This window comes from Plutella xylostella, chromosome 5 (assembly GCF_932276165.1).
Source record: "Plutella xylostella chromosome 5, ilPluXylo3.1, whole genome shotgun sequence".
NCBI classification, from domain to species: Eukaryota; Metazoa; Arthropoda; class Insecta; order Lepidoptera; family Plutellidae; genus Plutella; species Plutella xylostella.
In genome coordinates, this window is record NC_063985.1 from 11392084 (window position 1) to 11412613 (window position 20530).

Here is a 20530-nt window from a genome sequence, read left to right on the forward strand (position 1 = left end):
TGTTTTTCTGTATCATTCAAAACGCGTTCATAAATATACTCGTTGCAGTGTTTAATTTAATATATAAGTCATCAACCCTAACACCATACCTCTAATCAGAATAATAAAAACCTCACGCTTAAGATATCCTGGAATCATACTGAAGTTTCTTCTTTCATTCTTCCCCGTGACTAAAAGAACATGTATAAATGTAGAGTAATTTTACGATGAAGGATTGAAACCCTTCTTTCATCTTTCTTAGCCGTGCAGAAAAGAAAGGCTCCCAATTCAACGGCGTGTAGTGTTGTTCAGTTTGTTTAGAAGGAGCCTTTGTTGTGTTTAGTGGAGTGTTGGCAGTGCGGCCGCGGCGCCCACGGTGTGGAGCAACTAGGTCAACCTGTTTGTTTTTTGGCACACTGTGCAAACACACTGCTTCCTTACACCTTACAGAGGCAGAGACACGTAAATCTAGGTCTTAAGATACATGGTTTGAGGGTCTAATATAGTAAGTTGCCGGAGTAATGTGACCAGAGGCTAAAGTTTGAGGCAGCGTGATAACGTTACAGAGGTATGAACTTGGACCGTTGTAAGTTGGGAAGTTTACATTACATGTTCGAGGGAGGTGGTGGTAATGGCAAAAGGTTAGATTAAGTTTGCCTGTTTCTCAATATCACGCAGATATAGGTATAGAAAATACCTACATATTTTATAATTTCAAAATCTATTGAAAAATGAAACTCATTAAAAAAAGATTATTCGTTCGAGCTTTCTCAAGCCGAGCTTTCCTTGCAATATTTAACACCTTTCCCATTTCTATAATGTATAAGTATAGTCATATACCACGCCATACATATGTTGACAGTAGTAGATACAGCATTGCGGTTTGAATGATAAAATATAATCTGTTTAAATAATTTACGTACTGCATAAAATTAAGTTCATTATTTTCATTAATAAACCACACTGTGGTATGAGCGTCGGCGTTGAATGCAGAGGTATATGTATGTATATAGATAGGGTCTTGTATATGTATGACTGCTATGCTGTGGTTATAATCGAGTTAAAAAGTCAACTAATTAAATTCTGGGAATTCGAATATCGAATATTGATATTGTTTATATTTGACGTCAAAACAGCACATAAATCCAAAACGAATGACTTCGAGATCGGAAACTGCGCTTTTACTTGAGGTTCATCATCATCATCAGCCAATAATCATCATACTTGAGGTTATCGGTTATTAATTCATCTATGACTATGACGCACGACTGAAAACTGTCTTGGCTTTATCTATAAAATATATGGGTGATTCTTCGGGGACCGTATTTTCGACGGCGTTGAGGATATCTCTGTAACCAATTAACATAATACCACGTAATTTTTTTTCAATACAATCTAGCTCTATCTCTATTTGTAACCAATCTCATTTTTTCAGTAAATGTTGTTTCAGTACTGAAAAAAATTATTTGAAGTGTGTTATTCTGATTCATATAGGGCGTCCGTTTGCCAGCTTGAGAAACAAAATGTTTAGTATCACATTTCCCTTTTAATTTATTAACATAAATTAAATTTTTATCAAAGGGCAATGAGTTTTCCTTTCACAAAAAAAATATTTAGTACTTATAAATACGTAAGTTTTTTTATGAATAAATAATTAAGGAGTGTCCGGCATGTAGTACTGATTCATATGTCGTAACATGTTGATGACCATACTTGGTCTTGTAGTGGCAATGGGAGTCTGGTTGTCCGCTCGCTGGAAGCCAGCTTTCCAACGCACCAGCCAGTAGATGGAGGTGCTCCTAGAAGGCCTACATCCAGGTGAAAAGAAGGTCATAATCTGATTCATATGGTCTTGGTTCAGGTACCCTTCTGATTAATATGTCTCCTGTAAAAAATATATTTTCTGAGTATGATTCTTCAATATGAGTTTCATGTAATACTCTTGGGTTACAGATTTATGAAAAAAATATTCAGCACTGTAGTGTGTATGTATTACGAACTACCTAAGGTTTTATGCAAAATCCTGATTCATATGTATATGATTCATACGGTAAAAAACCTCATCCTATACAGGATGTTCCAAAAGTTTACGTCATGCTTTGGAAGGCTGATAGAACACCTTAGGAGTGACCAGAATATTGCTATATGACCTCAGTAAAATGTCGATAGTTTTTGAGATATTGACACTTTTATAAATTTTCTGAAAATTGTCGCCCTAGACCAGTTTTTTGCATGTCACTGGTACAAAATTCAATATTTTTAGTTTGAATTTTATTTTGCGTAACCTTCTATTGATGACAGTCCAAGAAGATTACCAGAAATGTTGTATGTTAAAAAAAAAGATGGTTTTCCTTGGTGTTCTTTTTTCTGTTTCTGATTCATATGGCCACAAAAAATTGTAACGTCAATAACTCAAAAACTACTTGATAAAAACGAGTGCCTTTTCCAATTATATGTTATTTGCTATATCCATTTTCATATAAACATATGTTATAGAGCTAAAAATGAAATAAAAAAATGGCCATATAAATCAGACGAAGAATGGAATTTCGAAGAATCACCCATATAATACCTTAGGCTTCGATATTATGTTAAATTTTTACTTATATGTAAGTACTTAGGTCGAAGGTGGGGTCCTTCCGTATCTTTCATGGTTTGCACGATCTTGTTTTTTCAGTAAACAGAGAAGCGTGCTCAATGGGACCTGCGTCTGCGTAAACTCAGGGTGTTTACTCCAGATTGTGAAGAACTAAGTTTAGGCGCTAAACCACGACTCTATCTTGCTGCAACCAAAGGACCGATTAACTAGAGTGACCACAGTACCATCTATTTTGTTAAAATTGACTTTACGCAAAAAAAACGTCAAAAATGCATTCGGGAAAATACATAACCGCATAAAATATCCACTTTAACAAAGACCCGTACTGAAACATATTTAATTAAAGTATTACTATTAAATTATTAATTAATAAGTTAATTTTGCTTACAAAATTCAATCTAGAAGTGGCATGTATTAGGAGTTGGATAACTTGAGAATTTCTTTATCACTTTTCATGTTGAAGCATTAAGAGGACATAAAAACTTTATGACGTGGAGTCCATAAAATGAGTTACTTTCAATTTTATCTGAGTCGGTGAATTGCCAACAAAGTTTTTTCAGCGACTTGAAGTTATGACCAGCAATGTTGCAATGACATATTAAAAATTTATGTAAATTTTCATCTTTATTTAGAATCTCCTCCACATACTTACTCCACAGAGTATTGTATACAAATAAAGTATTATATTACGCTATTCAGTAACTTTACCATGGTTTTACGTTGGAAACGTATTATATGTAAGTACCATTTCAGTAGGTACCTTCTGGAAAAGTAAGTTTTTTTGGGTCTTTGAAATCTTTGAATCGTCACCATAGCTGCATTTTTAAGCTGTATTCTTATACCTATACATATGGTATACATAAAATTGTAAGTACATAAAACGACACTCAGCAACTCTTGAAATGTCAGAGACTCGGCTCTGTGCAAGTTATCGGCGGTTCTCGGAACAGTCAAGTTGGAAACGCTGTAAGGGCGCCGTTATCCAATAAAGCTTTTACAACTTTTTTTTTTGTTCTCGACAAAATTGTCTTATCTTTTCCCAGTTGTACCGCAGATGTCATTGTATTTATTTATGTAAGAAAGATATAACGGAGGTTTGTTCTTATTATTAAAACAAATACATTTCGCTTAGTTATTTGTGGAATCCTAATCGGTAAGTATTTGACGTGGTAATGAGAATTTAAAAAGAGAATTTAAGTAACATAATATCTAAAGCTGTTACCAAAAATTATTAGTTGGCGGCTAGATTGAAAGTAGTATTTTTTAACTAGAAATCTTATTGTTGTTGGTGGAGAAATATTATAATTAAAAAATCGACGCTGGACCTTCAGAGTGTCTTGAATTGAGACTTGGGCTGTTTTAAACAGCATGCGGATTTCATCACGCACGCGGGATGTCCGCCATTTTCCCGCATCTCGCGTGCATATTCGTAATACGTATGACTGCGTGCGGGGCAATTCCATATGCAGGGGAATCCCCCATGATGCGTGATGAATCCCGCACGCCACGCTGTTATAAACAGCCTTGAGTGTCAAAAAATTTCGATAGTGTATAATTGCTTCATTTATAATATTTATGAAGATGGAACCGTTATTTATTTTTACTCTCTTTTTATCTCTACATTATGTCGGGTTCACCGGAGCCTCGGGGGGCATTGTTACTCGGCCGGAAACAATATTGTGCCATTAAAATGTCGTGTTTTTCAAGTTACAAGTCCTTACTGAGTTGTTGAATTGATGGCATCCACGAATAATCCAGTATATTTGGGTGATTCAATCTGAATGCTGTCTATGGCCTAGCAAGACTCTATCCATATGACAACGCGGTAATGGGTACTTTAGTGCCAATTTCTCTATAGTCGGTTAGAGCATAACCAGGGGTATTAGTGGCTGGCTTTTGACACATCTGTGAAGAATATTATATGGAGATGACGTATAATTGATAAACCAATCCCTGGTCGGTTAGATAACCGACTATAGAGAGATTGGGTCTTAACTTGCTGTATTCAATATATGGATTTAATTTCATGATAGAGGAGCTATCGCGAAGTCAAAAGTATAATTAGTGTTAAATTAAATACATTTTGAATCCGAAAATCATTGTCATAACATGTTTACTTGCGATCTGGATCGTTCGTTTTTTGCCAAGCTAGAGCAACCATGTGGCGTCCATAAACTCAATAAAAACGCGCAGCAGAAGCCGTACTAGCCACGTAAGTGGTATTATTTCACCAGCATATTATGCGGCTGGATATACGTAAATAACAACATTATCCAATGTTATTCCTATCCAATGACCTTCTGATATACAATAATGTCACGGTTTCATCACTGGCCTGATATCACATTAGCAACTTACGCAGTCAGTCAGTCAATCATTCTCGAAACCTTTACATAATATTATCTTCTACTTCAGATATCCACAAATTAAATTAAGAAGCTAGTCGTAGTAGACACTATGCTGCACCCTAAATCCACCACTATTGATTAGTCAGAAACTGTGGTAAAAGCCAATCCCAACTCCGTGGAGTGCCTGATAACACAAAAAAACAAATTCTTTATTTTGCTTCGGTCAAAAAAACTGTGATATTTTAAAGACTTTCTACTTATTTAAAAATATATACTTAAGTACTTACTGCAATAAAGTTATTTTGTGATAATACGACGCTATTAGGAAACTTTACCTTATTAAAGTAGATCTACTATCCATGTATGTATATCTCATTTCGCTAATGGAAATAAAACGTTTCTGAGTCGTAAATAAAGAGGAATGCGTCTGTATCGGACTGACCTTGTTTTCGTAAGCAAATAGCTGAGGAGATTGAGGTTGGCCTGATGTATTAGCTGATGAAAGAGCAGTTTGGATATAGGCTGGCCAGTGGCCACCACACTGGGTATAAGATACTCATTTATATTAAGTGGAATTTTACGAGGCGTTTGACGAGGGCAGGAACCTATGTAAATCATACGCTTATTTTTGGTGTTGTTTAAAATAAATGTATTTTCTTTCCGAAAACCGAATATACAGAATTTCTACAACAAACTCTTAACGGGGAATCGAAGCTTGTGCTATAAATTCTTACTTGTAGATAACACCTCTTTTTAAGTCGGGGATAACGCTATAGGATGTAAACATTGCCCGCTATGCTCACTCTCGCACCCATCATTTGGTTGTCACGAGAATTGAGGCTGGTTATTAGATTTGGTTCGATCCTCAGATTCCTAATCTTGTTACTGAGACGGCTTCGTTCCAGTTTCGGAAAATACGAGAATACGAGCCTCGACTCCAGTCTACAGGATGTTGCAAAAATGACACCGCGAGCCGACAATTGGTGACTTACTTACCAACATAAAATAGAGGAAAACAACGATACAAAACAAAGAATAAAATAAAAGGTTCTGGTCCAGAGCGTCAAAAAGGCACCAGCTCAGCATGTATTGACAATAAGGCCACAACGCAGGTCACCCCTTTCGGTTTATTATACCTTTATGTAACACTCTGTATAACAATACTTGAGGCTGATATTATTTGTATGATGGAACATACGACATTTGCATATTGTAATAATAATAATAATAATAATAATAATAATATGTGGGGACTTCTCACACACGGCCATCCGACCCCAAGCTAGGCAGAACCTGTGTTATGGGTGTCGGACAGCTGATATATCTACACAAATACATAGATAGATAGATATTGTGTGCGGTCCTTAGTTGGTCCCTGGACCCTCATTTGTTCCCAAGACAAATATAACTGTCAACTCACTTCCTCTAGTCTTGACTGCCAAGAAGAGTTACTAGAATAACACTGGTAACTCAGGGTAGTTGAACAAATCTCATCAAGGACTTTGTATTACGAATTAGTCATGCAATTTGAATAGCTGAACCTTTAGTGAAACGTTAAGTCTTGGTAAGTTCTCCAATAATTCTATAAAATAACTAATGTAAGTACCTAAGAGTTAATTAAATTCATAATAACAGGAATTAAATATTTAGTAGAAGTACTCACTGCAGGAATATACCTATTATGTACCTACTAGCGCAGGATTCCGATCATAGGGGGGATTTCTGGCATTGGCGTATTATTTATAACGTACTTAAAGTTGGAATATCCCTGATATTATTAAGTATTAGCTATACTCCATTAATTATTATAATAATGAACCGAAATTATTGAACTTATAGGGCACGCATCATTCAAGTCTTTGACTATTGGTAGCGTGTACTAACGACTTTGTATCGAAGCGTGGCTTAATCCACAGGGGTTAAACACAATTAGGAATGTCAAATATGTGATCAAATCAAATCGGAGCCAAGTGATGTGTGTATATTTATTCATTAGTCCCTTATCCAAACACGAGTTACGCCCGATCTATTGATTCAGTTCCCTCAAGAGTCTCAAGACGGTATAGTATGGGCTCTACATAGGTAAGTATATAAATAGTACATAGCCTTATACAAATTATACTTTACAGCTATCGGCGTAATATGCTAAGATTAGTTCTCTAGTAGCTTCATTTTATGAGTTTTATGCCGTATGGATAGGTACACCACCACGGCTCTATTTTATAAAAAGCTTTGGAATAAGTGCATGTATCTTGTAATTACAGGAAATTGCTTTCCATGAATGCCATAAAACCATTATGTAATTATTTCCTTTTAAATATATGATTGCCTGCATTTATTCGACATCCATTTTGAAACTGCTGAAAGGTATCAGTTTTAAAGTTAAAAGCAATTTTAATATTAAGGTCCCTTGGCAGTGGCGGCCATTACCAAGTTGCAATAAAAGCCGCTGGTCCCTCGCGATCTGTGTCGATGTCAATTAATTCCAGTTTTTGAATAAGGCCGGTTGGAGCCCGGCCCTTCCGTTCCCAACAACTTTTTTAATTTGCACTGCTAATGTACAGCAACTCGCCAAAATGACTAACGCTCGCGTAACTTTGAAGTTCCGTCTTAGCTGTCATTTCCTTTTGCATTTTACTTGACAGCTGTAGTAACCTTTAATCAATTTCAAAAGTGATCACATATTTTTTTCATAAGAAGCCTTTGACAGAAACTTTAGTCTATTCATGTGTCATTGTCTGTCATTACTAGGTGGACTGATTATTAAATTATACGAAAACCGACCAGCAAACCAGCAATCAGTACACACAAATTGACTGACCAACGGGGGATGTATTATTAGGGTGACATTTTAGCCAAATAAGCCATAACCATTATGTTGGTGAACAGCCAAAAAGAAAAGCAACATGTGTTTCAGCTTGCAGCTGGAACTGGCACAATGATACTGCGTATAGCTTCGTTTACATTGCAACAATAAATATTTTAAATTACTAATTATATTATATACTAGCTGTTCCCGCGAGCTTCGTTTCGCCTTAAAAAGTTTTCCCGTGGGAAATCCGCCATTAAAAGTAATCTTCAATCCTAACTATATATAAGAGTCAAATTTAAGGCCATTATTACCTACTCTTGATTAAATGGCGAATGAACTATTTCACAGAAATGACGCGCGGCTCCAAAACTTCATGAAACTTTGCCGTCTTCGTCGCCGACCTCATCTGCACTTGATTTATTATGTTAATATCGTCAACTACTCGTCGTAGCTACCAGAAACACGTTGGTAGTTATTAAAACATTAATCGTTGGTAAAATTTAGGTACGTACCTTTTGTTATATAAGTAAGTATACATGTATATACTCACTAGGGCTATTAGGCTTATAAACCAGGCTTCTGCTGAGAGGACTGACATTCTCACATGTTCTTTTCGTGAGTTCGTAAAGGTTATGTTAAGTGTTGGTTAGTTTATTATGTTTATTATTATGTGTATATTGTTTATGAAAGTTTTTGTTATTGTTTGTTGTTTCTGTATTATTGTGTTAGGTGTACCCTGTTAGATAAAATAATTAGTATTAGAAATAAATAAATAAAATAAATAACTGTATTAAGGTAACGTAGAATGCTGACATTGGTCGTTGTAGCTACCTCAAGTTTAATCTCGAGACCTTCGTTTCCGCAACATCGCCTAGTCGACTCGAATAATCCAATTTATAAGATCAAACTGTGCTGGATTATAGATCGTTGAAGGCTCTACCTGAATTTCATACGTAATTTCACCGGTGAACGAAAATTGCTGATCGAAAATGTGTGAAGGAACATTGAACACAATTTACGGGAGCGAAAAATGTTGTAGGGTGGTGTAAACTATCCGCTTACATATGATGAAGCATTGGCATTAAGAATCCCTAAAGCAATGTGGATACGGAACCCTAAAAAATAAATAATATTTTGTCGCAAAGATTTCAACAAATACCTACTTAAATAAGAAAGTAAAAGAAGGGTTGGCCATGCGGCGCACCGCGGCCGGCGCTCGCTGATGCTCAATAGCTGTTAATTCTATTTCTATTTTTCTCCGTTTCCGTTTCTAGTTTTATTTCAACAAATTGTCAATTCGTTTCCGCGTCGCCACCTCGCCAGCTGTGACGTCACCACGATGGCGGTACATCACTATTTTGTATCGTAAATTTTCCGGCGTACGCTGAAATATTTTGAGTATGAAAATGAACCACAATTTATGCGGTGCTTATAAATGTTGGGGAAATTCATGATTTACTGACCCGCCGGCTCTACCTAGATGTAGATTGGATGCGAAAAATAAAGCTTGGAACAATGATTTCAAAAGGAAGGATAGGCCCTTCAGAACATTTTACTCAAACCTTCTTCATACAAGCAAAATAACTGTTATCTGTCATAATTTGTTTGAACTATGTCAGTGCCTAGCAACTATCTTGACGACGTAACCTTGTACGTGCGTTAATAATTTACCATCCCGGACATTGTTTTATTATTTGCAGGCGCCATATCAATAATTTAAGACAAATCCAACTACTAAAATTAAAACTGTTTTGGGCTGTAGACCTGTAGAGCGTCCCGTACAAATGGACTAAAAATCACGCTCCAAAACGTAAGTGTGTGCAACAAGAAAATGTTCTCGGAGGATAGTCAACAAAAAATGACGTCCTCACAAGGTTACAGCGCGCGGCCATTGTAGACTTTGGTAGTAAAATAATTATCACTTTATCATTGTTTATTTACTTAATTTAATGGTAATTACCGATGATACGATATTCTATGTTTCTTTTTGACCTTCGTATAATGGTTTTTGCAGCCTTTCACAACACAACTACATATTTATCACAAGATTCACAAGACCATCTCTCGGCCACAGACAACTGTCGACTGAGGAGCGTTGGCCCTAAAATTAAGATTTTAGGGCCAACGCGCTGGTGCCATTTTTTTGAGTGGGAGGCCCTGTCCTTACGCTAGTAATATATATGTCAATGGCTTGGAAATGTTAACAGCCTAAGTTTATTATTTCACTAATATTTATTATTGGGGGCAAAGGAACCGACATATATTTCTTGTATTTCATTTCTTGACCCCTTATCACTGGTTACTACCAAAACCTCATTAACGTCATAGGTCTATTACCACCCTCAATTATCCTTCACGCCTCAGAAACTAAATAAGCGACTTTGACCCCTAGATTTATAATTCATCATTGCCCATAGCATCTATAGGCTGCCTAACTAGGCAGCCTGTAAAATATATGTGAATTCGCGGCTGCCTATATAGGGGCGGGCTCCCATACAACGTCATATGTGTTACTGGCTGCCTAGTGTGCGGGTGCCCTAACAATGGTATTACTTGCTACACTTAGCCAATAACAGCAAGTAATTTCTTGCCGCACTGGTTGCAGATGTATTACAATGGTATTCCTTGCTACACTCACCGGCAGCGCGGGCCTCCTTGCAAGCCAACACCATGCTGTGCCTCACGTCGGGGTTGTCGTCGGCTATGTTCTCTCCAACAGCCACGAAGCGCTCGACGGCGCAACACACCGCCGCGCCCACACGCTGCACCGCGGCCCCGGAGGCAGCTTCGCCGCGAGAGGAGACTAGGCTGCTTATCTGTGGAGCGGGGGGGAGGGTTAGTATAGTTGATTATTAGCTGACAGTTTCAACAACTTTATCTACCGATGATTACGTTAATACTATTTTGATACAACAAAGGTAACATCCTGTCAAAATCGTATGAAAGTAACTACCAGTCATCGGTAGATAGAGTTATTGTAACTGGCCGTTAGTAGGTATAGTATTGCAAGAAAGAAGCATCCCAGGCAAACAGTGACTGACGCTTATCAGAACAGTGAATTCTTTCATCATGACATTGACAAAGGAATAAAGAGAGGACATGGCATATCCACGAAAAAAATGCGCCTACCTAATCGTCGGTGTCAATTAAAATGGCGGTTTTTTTCTTGAAAAATGTAAACAGACAAATTGTTTGACAGCTGAAGTACCTTGTGTTTGGATGTCAATCAACATGGCGACCGGTCGCAATGTTGTAATTTTAGGCAAAGACAAAACTACTGTTGTCCTTTTTTACATACGATAACACCTATAAGTTAAAAAGAGACGACGATATGTATTTAAGTACCGATTTTTATGGGTCCTCTCTTTATTCATTTGTCATTGCATCATGATGACGCAATTTTCTCACTCTTTTGTTTTTCAAATTTTAGAAGATTGTAAAAGTAGTTGTAGTAGTTGAATCAAGTGAGCAAGACACCAAGTACGTTTGCGCAAAAATCTGTACATTAATTTTTAGATATTCAAAAATATATAACTAACTATTTAGCCCCAATCGTCGCAAATTAGTCACATTTTATCGTCGTATGTAACGTATAGCCATACTCTACACTACATACCTAACCCACCCACAAATAGGGGGTACACACATTCACACTTCACTGCCATCAGCTGGGCAGGGATCAAAGGCATTACGCAACAAAATATCTCACTCGTTTCAATGATCTAAGGCTACAAAGGAAAATGATTCAAGGCTACAAAGGACTAGAGGCCTGGTATTACGGCTTTCTAAAATGGAAAATAATGGTAGCATTTGTGTTGCTATAGGTAGTGTATTCAATGACTGTTTTACTTTAAATACTAATTACTTACACATGTCTAGTAAAAAAAAACTGCTGTATACGATAAAACTAGATTCATGCTCAACATGACTGTCCTTTCCTATATTATTTAAGTAATACCTCTATGTACAGGATGCAGTATAAATGGTAGTCTAAAAAGGGACGGAGTAGCTCAGGGATTCATTCAAAACAAGTTTAGTTTTGCAACCTTTGGAATAAAAGTGACTAAAAAAGTTTCCATGGAGAAAGTAGAATAAAATTCGCAAATTTTCCACAGTCGTAGCAGGAAAGTTTTTCATAATGAGCTCCCGAGTCCACCCTGCCCCCTTTCAGCTTACATATTTTAAATTTTTGCAACCGCCTGTATAATTTGATATTTTAAAGTTGTATCTACTTATTTGTTATTCAGGTAGGCCTCAAGATAGATCTTATTTTTCAGGGTCTTGACATGTTATAACAAGGTAGAAAGTAGATTTCCCACGGCGCGGCGGGCGGCGGGACGATATATCTGCCATTTTCCTTAACTCAACTAGTTTTATAGTTATCAGGTAAGTACCAACCTATACGAGTAGGTACCTATCACGTATAAGATTAATGGTTCCACTAAAGTTGGAACGTTGTTGCCCTTATCAAAAAGTCTTGCAATGGTGGTTTATTTAGTTGCCTATATATCTAGTAAGTTTTTTTATATTCATCACATGTAATCTTTGTCAAGTTTAATCAGGTAAAAAATAAATGTACTTAAGTACCTAAGTATACTTATTGTGCTCGTTCCTCATGAAATAATTAAGAATACGGTCTTGCCAAAACTCCGTCTGATGTAGGTTGAATTAAACCATTGAAATGTTACGTGTATAATTATTATTATTATGCTGTTTATGAGCCGAGAGCTGGCATCAAGAAGTCTCAATTTCCTCTGCCTGCTACTTCGGGGATTACAGTTGTAAGCGTATTATGCAGCATCATTAGCTGACTGCCGCAGTCGTAGGTATTGGTACAAAGTTCGTCTCTACGCGAGCGTAATGTATGCTTACGGCCTGTAATTGTTGATTAATTGTTATTTTTTAACCCTAGCACGACGCATAATATGATTTTGTTGGCAAAGACAAAAGAAGACTGAGACTTATTTCAAGTTATCTCCTAACAGCTGTAGAATCAAAATAAATATATCGCGTTATTAAAACAATACGTATCGACCGATTTGGATGATGTATTTATTACGTATCACTGAAGGTTTCTTTTATAAAAACCAAACCTATTATGTCTATGTACAGGTACTATTTTTCCATAATGTTAAGAAAAATTGTTGTTCCCCGTGAAAAATATTCAGGAAGTTACAAGAATGGACTCTGTGTTGCCTTCCGACACTTATCGAGTGAGCTCGACTCACACTTGACCGGCTTTTGTACCAGCACCGCCCCGCCGCGGTGCGACCCAAAGATAATGTTGCCATGTCATCATAGTAATGTCTTTAAAAATTGATATTATTATGTATGGTAAAGGTAAGCGTCTACCTATCGTATCATAAGAAAAGGATTTACTCAAATGCATAGAGTATAGCGTCGGCAATGCTGATGAAGTGGACGCATTTTTGTGTGAATCCTATCCAAAAATACCGAATGTGATGTGTCTCATCCCGGTGAAACACCTGGTTTGGTTGTAGTGTTTGTTCATTTTTGCAAATTTAAACAAATAAATCATAAAGGTACTTCTGTGAGAAAAATCCGTTTGTTGTTGCATTTGCTCCTCTAATTAAATAGTTTACAATTCAGTCGGTGCTTTCCCAGTTTATTTATTCTAGTTATTTATGCAAATTATGAGGTTTTATTCATAGACCGTTTCAAAGAGGGCTCGCAACTATTAAACTAATTGAAATGATAGCCCACGATAAATTGTTTCATTAAAAAGTATGCAGGCTTATGCAATATGCGATATAAAACTCTAGAATAAATATTTAAAGTGAGAACATCTTTAGATATCTATAGGTAAAGCAATGTCTCCTCTGAGTATGATTAGTTAACTTGAAGATTTAAGGTAGTTTTGTCTCCGGTCCGATAGAAGAAATTCTACTAATAAGTCTACCTGTACAGTATAAAGGTACATATAAGATTTTTCTTTGTTTAGGACTTAAAATTTTCAGTAAGATTCAATGAAGGTGTATTTTATCTTCATTATTACAAATTGAGGGTTGTTCAGTAATGTATGTTACTACGCACTTGTTTCTGTGTTTTCTCCAAAATAAACGTACTTAATTCTAACGCATTTGAAACAGTTGACTCATACATTTCAGCACAGCCACTGCTCATGACTTGCTACTACTTCAGTATGACTTTGATAAAACGCTCGGTGGGTTTTCCTTCTGTTTGCAATAAATCGAGCCACTCCTGAAATCGGACGGGTCACGGGATTTACTAGCAAATAAATCTGTAACCGAGCTGGAGTCAGTTGCTTATTTTTGTTATCAGAGTGTAGGGTATCATTACATGCCGCGATACTGCGTGACTAGGTGACTACAGGCAATCTATTTAAACAAATACGTAATAAGATCAGAGGGTCTCCTTGACATTTTCTGAGTGAGGGAATGCTATCTAGAGCCGTGCAATAACACTGGAACACTAATTAAAGTGGATATATTACATTCGTGGAATGCCCGGGATGGTGGGTACGCTACGGAGACACGCGGGAAAGCACTTTATTTTTTATTAAGAGGAGACGTGCTCGGGTATGCGCCATGCAGGTTCCACTACACAAGTCGAGGCCCACGTGGGTCGCGGGAGGCTGGCCGGGCCGGGGCTGGGAGGGAGCTCAAGGTCAGGGCTGCTACCTGCGTGTGGCGGCGCGAGTAGTCGTCGTCGTCCGACAGCGCGTCCATGTCTGCGGCGCGGGCCGGCGCGTGGGGCTGGCGCGGCGCCGTGGTCGCGCTGGGGGCTCGCGCGCCCGGCGGCGGTCGCGGTCACGGCGCAGGCTGGCGCTCACTCCGCCTCCGCCCGCGGCCGCCGCGGCACTGCCGCCCCGCGCCCCGGCCATCGATCCGCACCCCGCGCCCGCCCGCACCCCTCCCGCACACGTGCGACTCTCCCTGACCAGCCTCCAACTTTTTTTCATCCCTGTACAACCCCGAAACATAATATAAATCTGCTGGTCTCGTGCTAAGCTGAAAATGATCTCGTAGCAGCTACGCCGTAGCAATTCCTCGTAGGCCTTGCGTTCGTAGCGGCCGCCACGCGCCCCGCGCCGCGCCGCGCACCGCGCGCCGAGCGTGCAACAGTTTGTTGACTCGCGCGCGAAATTCCAATCAACATGGCGACGTCATCTGACGTCTACAGCTCTACGTTTAGGTTAACGTCCACATGAAAAGCGAGAGATAATTTTAGATTAGTCGTAAGAACTGGATTTATAGCCGTAGCCTCGGTGGGACGTCATCTGACGTCTACAGCTCTACGTTTAGGTTAACGTCCACATGAAAAGCGAGAGATAATTTTAGATTAGTCGTAAGAACTGGATTTATAGCCGTAGCCTCGGTGGGACGCAAGCGGACGCCGCAGACACGTTTATGTTCGCGTGCAGACGTCACGCTGTTTAGTGCGCTTTCAGGACATCACATTTAAGCTTTGGGGTTAGCAGAGTGTTAGAGGGCGGCTGTGGAGGCCGGTGCAGGGTGCACGTACCTGCTTGACGAGTGGGAGGAGGGTTCTCTCAATGGATATAGTTTTAATCTGTGTGAGGTCGACTAGTGTCGGCGGCGGGCCGGCGGCGGCCATGGCGCGGCGAGGCGACTGCGCGGGCGGCGCGCGGCCATTGGTCGGCGCGGCCACGTGCCCCGCGCCCCCCGCGCCCCCCGCCGCCCCACTGTTTACCTCACACACACTCACCACGCACTCTTGTGGCTTATAAAACTTTACGTTAACGTGCTTTACTTTGTTTTGGTTGCGAACATTATTTTTAGGCTCACGTGCGTGATGTTAAGTGTTGTGTTGAGTTAAAAATGTACTGTTTACAAGGGAATAAAGGGAAAGCATGAATTATTGTTATCATCTTTATTTAATTTCATTTCTTAAACAAACATACAGAATGTTATTAACATAAAATTATCATTGGCACATTATCACATAAGTTGTCAATGATTTAACTTCGGGCTTCAATAGTTTCAGGAAGTGCAACCTATAATGAACTGCAATGGCAATTATTTTTCTTACAATATTACAATTAATATTAATAGGTGAGATCATTCTTCATAAATAAATTCAATAGAGCTGTTTCCCAAGGCATAAAACTTAAATTTAGATCTGTCAAACTTAAATTTCCGCACTGTAAGATTATTTACAGAACTTTTCATGAAGGTTACTTTCACATCGATTTTTAGGATGCAGGTGGTAACAGATCTTATTTATAGTTTTATGGCTTCAGAACTCATCGCCCACTACATAGATAATTAATATAAAGTATGCAAGTAAAATAATAATACTGATTTAAAGTTATCTTTAACATAACAAAGAAATAAAATATGACATTGAAAACACACATAAAAATCTATAAAGAAAAACAAAATAGCGTTATACAAACTTTGGTTATCGCTCCTTTTACTAAGATGCTTTAAAAACACAGTGAAACATTAATCTTATATTAATATTATTACTTAAGTATTAAAAAGTTCATTCATAACTTTATAAGTACACTTATGGAAAAATCTTAACAAAGAACTATTAGCAAAAAAGAACCGTAAAAATGACTCGAAAACTACTGAAAACACAATTCTACCACCGTTCTATCGGAAAACTACTAATTATAATAAACACCCATGCTGATCTGTGGTCTCCGCTTGTTGTAGAGCAGCCGCGAGCTGGTGCTGTCCTGGGAGCTGTCGGACATCCAGGGGCTCTGTCCGGGGGAGTTCCGCACCTTGCGCTTCCTCAGGCTCTCGGTCGGGCCCATGGTGGGGCGCAGCAGCTGCTTGAAGCGGAAGGGGCCCTCGGTGTAGTCGTCGTCGGAGCTGAAGACAGGCGTGGCGAGGATCTCCGGGGAGTTTCTGAGGACTTTGCGGAAGTCTGACTCGGGGTCGGGCGGCGTCTGCGGGTACTTGGGCCGCGGCGGTGGCGCTCTTTGCGCCTGCTTCACCAGCTCGTTTATTTTGTCGCTGGAAATGTGAAGGAGTTTGGTGAAAAGTTTGGCTTTATTATATGTGTATATTGCAAGCGAGTGATCTGTGTGTATGATACTTAAGGTAAAGCAATAGCTCTAATAATAACTATGCAAGGAAAGGTGAAATAATAATTAGGTAAAAGGAAAAGTGTTGAATATAGTGAGTGTGTAAAATAGAGCAGCAGATAGGTAGATGACGACAAACTACTCTAATCCCAATTACCAAAATTCTTTACCTGTTCATCCTGACCAATTCAAGACATGTAACAAAGCAAGCACATAACTCTTAGTCGGGGGTATACGGAGGGGGGTAAGGACTGTAAGTCAAGGGTACCTGACGAGTCCCCCGCACTGCCGGCTGCACTGCAGGTTCTGCCAGTTGTGGTTCACTTGGAGAGGTCTCTCTTCGTCGCAGCTGCGCGATTGCGACTGCTTCAGCCTGGAATTTATGGAAGATTGTTAGATTTTAAAGTGGTTTGATGCTATGATGGAATTGAGTTAAAGTGAAACAGTGCGTTGTGGCGCCGCACCGTAGACATTTTGTCAAAAGGTGATTTAAAAGAAAACCCAAAATCTTTGCAGCAACGCAACGCAAGTTTGACCGCCATTCATCAATATATTAGGATGATGTTAGCTTCATCCTAACGATGAAAATATACCTAATGCTAATGACACTAACTAGGGCATCTAAGGACGGCACAACACGAAACCAACCTCTGTGGTGAGAACATGTGGTCTTTATTGAGAAAGGGCTCGTCCCACGGTATGGCGGGGCTCTCGAGATACTCGGGCGACGGACTGAGTTGCATCCGAGTGGAGGCAGCGTGAACAACGTTGGAAATATTTGCAACAAGTAAATTACGACAAAAATAAACATTCAATGTATAACTATGAAAGGAAATAAGGACACTTTCCTTTTTTCGTCTAAAGTATACATAATATAAGTAAATCCTTATTTCGGTGGGTTTATGAATTTCAAAGTGTATGTTAATGGGGGTTTAAAGTTATTCGTATTATAGGTACTTGGAGCTATAACAAACTGCAACAATCAACGTCGTTGGACTTCCTTATAAGTGTACCTAAGTAATCCAGTTTGCACTATCGTCGATATATCTTCTAACGGGATTCAAGCACGCTATGGGTTGGGCTGCTCAGTAAATCGAACACCACATACTAATAGCATTGTAGTACCTATATAAAAATATAATTTTGCTCCACCTTCAATGTGAGGATACGGTAAAGATTGTAGATAATGCATTATAAGCATAAAATATTCCTGCCTTCAGGTTGTTCAGAAACTAAATTCCAACAACACTCCCAAAAAGTACCTAGGTATAGTACAAGGCAAAAACCATCCAAGGACCTAGTTCCCTAAAAATCCTCCTACAGTAAAACCAAGGCCCCTAACAAGACACAATCAATCAGCATCCAAACCCACCTGGACAGTCGACTAGCGTCCTGCTCGACCTGCGAGGGCTGTCCCCTGATGATGGCGGGCACCAGGGTGAACCCGGGCGGCGCCTGGTACCCGGGCGGGGGCCGCTTCACGTCCGACAGACGCACGCCCGGCTTGTTGCGACGCAGCAGCTTGTGCACCTCTTGGTTCTTGCTGTGCACCTGGTAGTTTTGGGGTAAGAAATTGGTTCAAATTAAAATTCAATAAGTATAATTTTTTTTGCTCTACCAACATTTCACAATAAGTAAATAAATAAGGAGAAAATAAATGGCAAAAAAATTCTTTTCAGATTGTAAATGATGACATGATTGATAATATTAGTACATGCAGAAAGAAAACATCGTGATAAAACCGATATTATATCTAGTGAATTATAAAGTTTGTTTGAGCATCCAGCGTCTGACGCTAATTTCACTCTTATGTTTATTAGAGAAATGGTAAGAAGAAGAATCGGGGTCCGTTGAATTATTTCACCCCCGTTAAAGTCTATAACAGCGTAGTTAGGAATGCGTAGTCCAAAAAGTGGATTCATCAAGGCGCATGGGTTGGAGGATTCCACTGACCTGGTCTGCGAAAGTCTGCAGCTGCTTGGCTCGCTCCTGCACGGAGTACTGCTGCATGAGCAGGTGCGGCGCGGGGGGCGGGGAGTGCGCGGGGGGCGGCGGCGCGCGCCCCTTCGCCCAGCGCCGGCGGGCTGTGTAGCCGCGGAAGTCTGAGAATGAGAATTATAGATATAGATAGAATACAGCCAAGAAAAGATCCATGAAAGATAAGAAATGCTTATTATGGCGTTGGCCATCATTATCTTTACTTGGTACTCCTAGTACAGATCCGTCATCTAAAGCGGAATGTGTTGGTCGAATCCGTTAATTGGTGGGCTAAATAACCATGATTTAGGGTTTTATATTCATTGGAGTTGTAAAAGAAAATAAACTTACGGCTCTGTATAACAACTGCAGCTTTATTCGTGTCAACGTTCTCTTTATTCCCTGAGTTGGTTTCGTTGGTATCACTTTCCTGCGACGTCATACGTCTCAGCAACTTAGCTTTCATCATGGCTTTGTTCTTGTTAGGCGCACCTAAAATTAACAGAACGATTTCGTTAGAAATGGATAAGATTGGATGGAATGCAACAAATTTTATGCAGAGTAGGATGCCAAATGATAAATGGCATAGGACTACACGCGAGCAATGAAAATGTTCCACCCACTAGGTATAAAGCTGCTATGTCACCGGAACTTTTTCATTACTCACGAGTGTAAGTATTCATTTATTTTACATCCAATTAATACTCTCAAGCATCTCACCAGGTTTCTGTTGCCTCCTCTGGCTGTCCTGCTCCATCTGAAACTCTCTCGCCAGCTGTCTCTGTCGCTCCTGCAGCCGCTTCCTCGTCAGCCATCCCCTGACGTGCCTCTGCAGCGTCAACACGGATATCGCCATCTGCGCCTTGAGTCTGTGGTAGTACTGACGCGCCAACCAGCCTCGGACGTTCGCTTGCACTAGCACCACTTTTCGAATCTGAGGGTTATTTTTTTTATTAGATATAGGCGTATTTTCATTTGAAAAATTAAAACTTCTAGATTATAATTATAGTGACAAAAGTTTTGCATCGCGCCCGCTCAAATCGCGCGGCTTTGAGAGCGAGTGCGTCGGAAAACTTTTATCACGTCTTGACGTGAGCGTCTTGCACCTCATGCTAGGCCTTCAGTAATGTAAAAGTTGTATAATTACCTGTTCTTCATAAATCCTGGCTAACGTCTCAACGTGGTAGTACTTGAGGAACACTTTGGATTTGCCGATGGCCCAGCCGTCCAGCTTGAGTCGGAGCAGCAGCAGGCGGCACGTGTCGCGGTTCGGCTTCACTTCCTCGTCGAAACTGAACGCTAGGAAACTGTACCTGCAAAAAAATATATATTAAGATACCCTGTTGATGCATTCATCTTCCTCTAAAAACTACGATTGTATAGAAAAATATGAAAACAAAAAATACCTTTTCAAAAAGTCATCGAACGGAAGTCGATGGGAGAATCCATTCTGGCGTATTCTGATTGTTTCCAACACGCCTGTATATCTCAGCTGCTTCAATATCTTCGCAGAGTCAAAGTGCTTCGGTGACCTGAGGTCGTTCGGCTTCAAACATCTGACAAACTGAGGAGTTCCACTCATCATCTTCTGTAGCAGTTCCATGAGCGAGAATCGGAAATATGTGGAGACTGTCTGCTGGGCTCGAGATTGAGAGGCTAGCCCTCTACTGTTGAATCGTTCCTGTAGACGGAGTAAATTATAAAAATATGGACAGTTACATAAAATACATCCAGGTTTTAAAAACGTCTGAATTGTAAAGCCGATATCGTTA

At 39.5% G+C, this 20530-nt stretch overlaps 2 protein-coding genes across 7 annotated transcripts in view; both read right to left on the reverse strand.

The window, feature by feature from the left end:
* The window catches only part of LOC105386362 (alpha-catulin), a 75387-nt gene extending 59915 nt beyond the window's left edge, over nucleotides 1–15472 (reverse strand). For 3 of the 6 annotated variants that reach the window (XM_048633121.1, XM_048633122.1, XM_048633118.1), the window contains exons 1-2: nucleotides 15245–15391; nucleotides 10377–10554 (exon numbers count right to left, since the gene is read on the reverse strand). In XM_048633121.1, coding sequence (XP_048489078.1) covers nucleotides 10377–10554; nucleotides 15245–15337 — 271 coding nt within the window. In that variant the 5' untranslated portion in view covers nucleotides 15338–15391. Of the gene's footprint in view, nucleotides 1–10376; nucleotides 10555–14400; nucleotides 14853–15244 lie in introns of those variants that run through there. The other 3 variants (XM_048633123.1, XM_048633119.1, XM_038112458.2) reach the window with 3 other exon arrangements.
* A 751-nt stretch (nucleotides 15473–16223) lies between these two features.
* LOC105386363 (myosin-IIIb) overlaps nucleotides 16224–20530 on the reverse strand; it is a 34541-nt gene continuing 30234 nt past the window's right edge. The window contains exons 14-22 of the mRNA XM_048633127.1: nucleotides 20165–20439; nucleotides 19906–20071; nucleotides 19479–19692; nucleotides 19110–19250; nucleotides 18735–18883; nucleotides 18154–18332; nucleotides 17430–17513; nucleotides 17050–17154; nucleotides 16224–16710 (exon numbers count right to left, since the gene is read on the reverse strand). Of these exons, the coding sequence (XP_048489084.1) occupies nucleotides 16356–16710; nucleotides 17050–17154; nucleotides 17430–17513; nucleotides 18154–18332; nucleotides 18735–18883; nucleotides 19110–19250; nucleotides 19479–19692; nucleotides 19906–20071; nucleotides 20165–20439 (1668 nt within the window). The 3' untranslated portion in view covers nucleotides 16224–16355. The remainder of the gene's footprint in view (nucleotides 16711–17049; nucleotides 17155–17429; nucleotides 17514–18153; nucleotides 18333–18734; nucleotides 18884–19109; nucleotides 19251–19478; nucleotides 19693–19905; nucleotides 20072–20164; nucleotides 20440–20530) is intronic.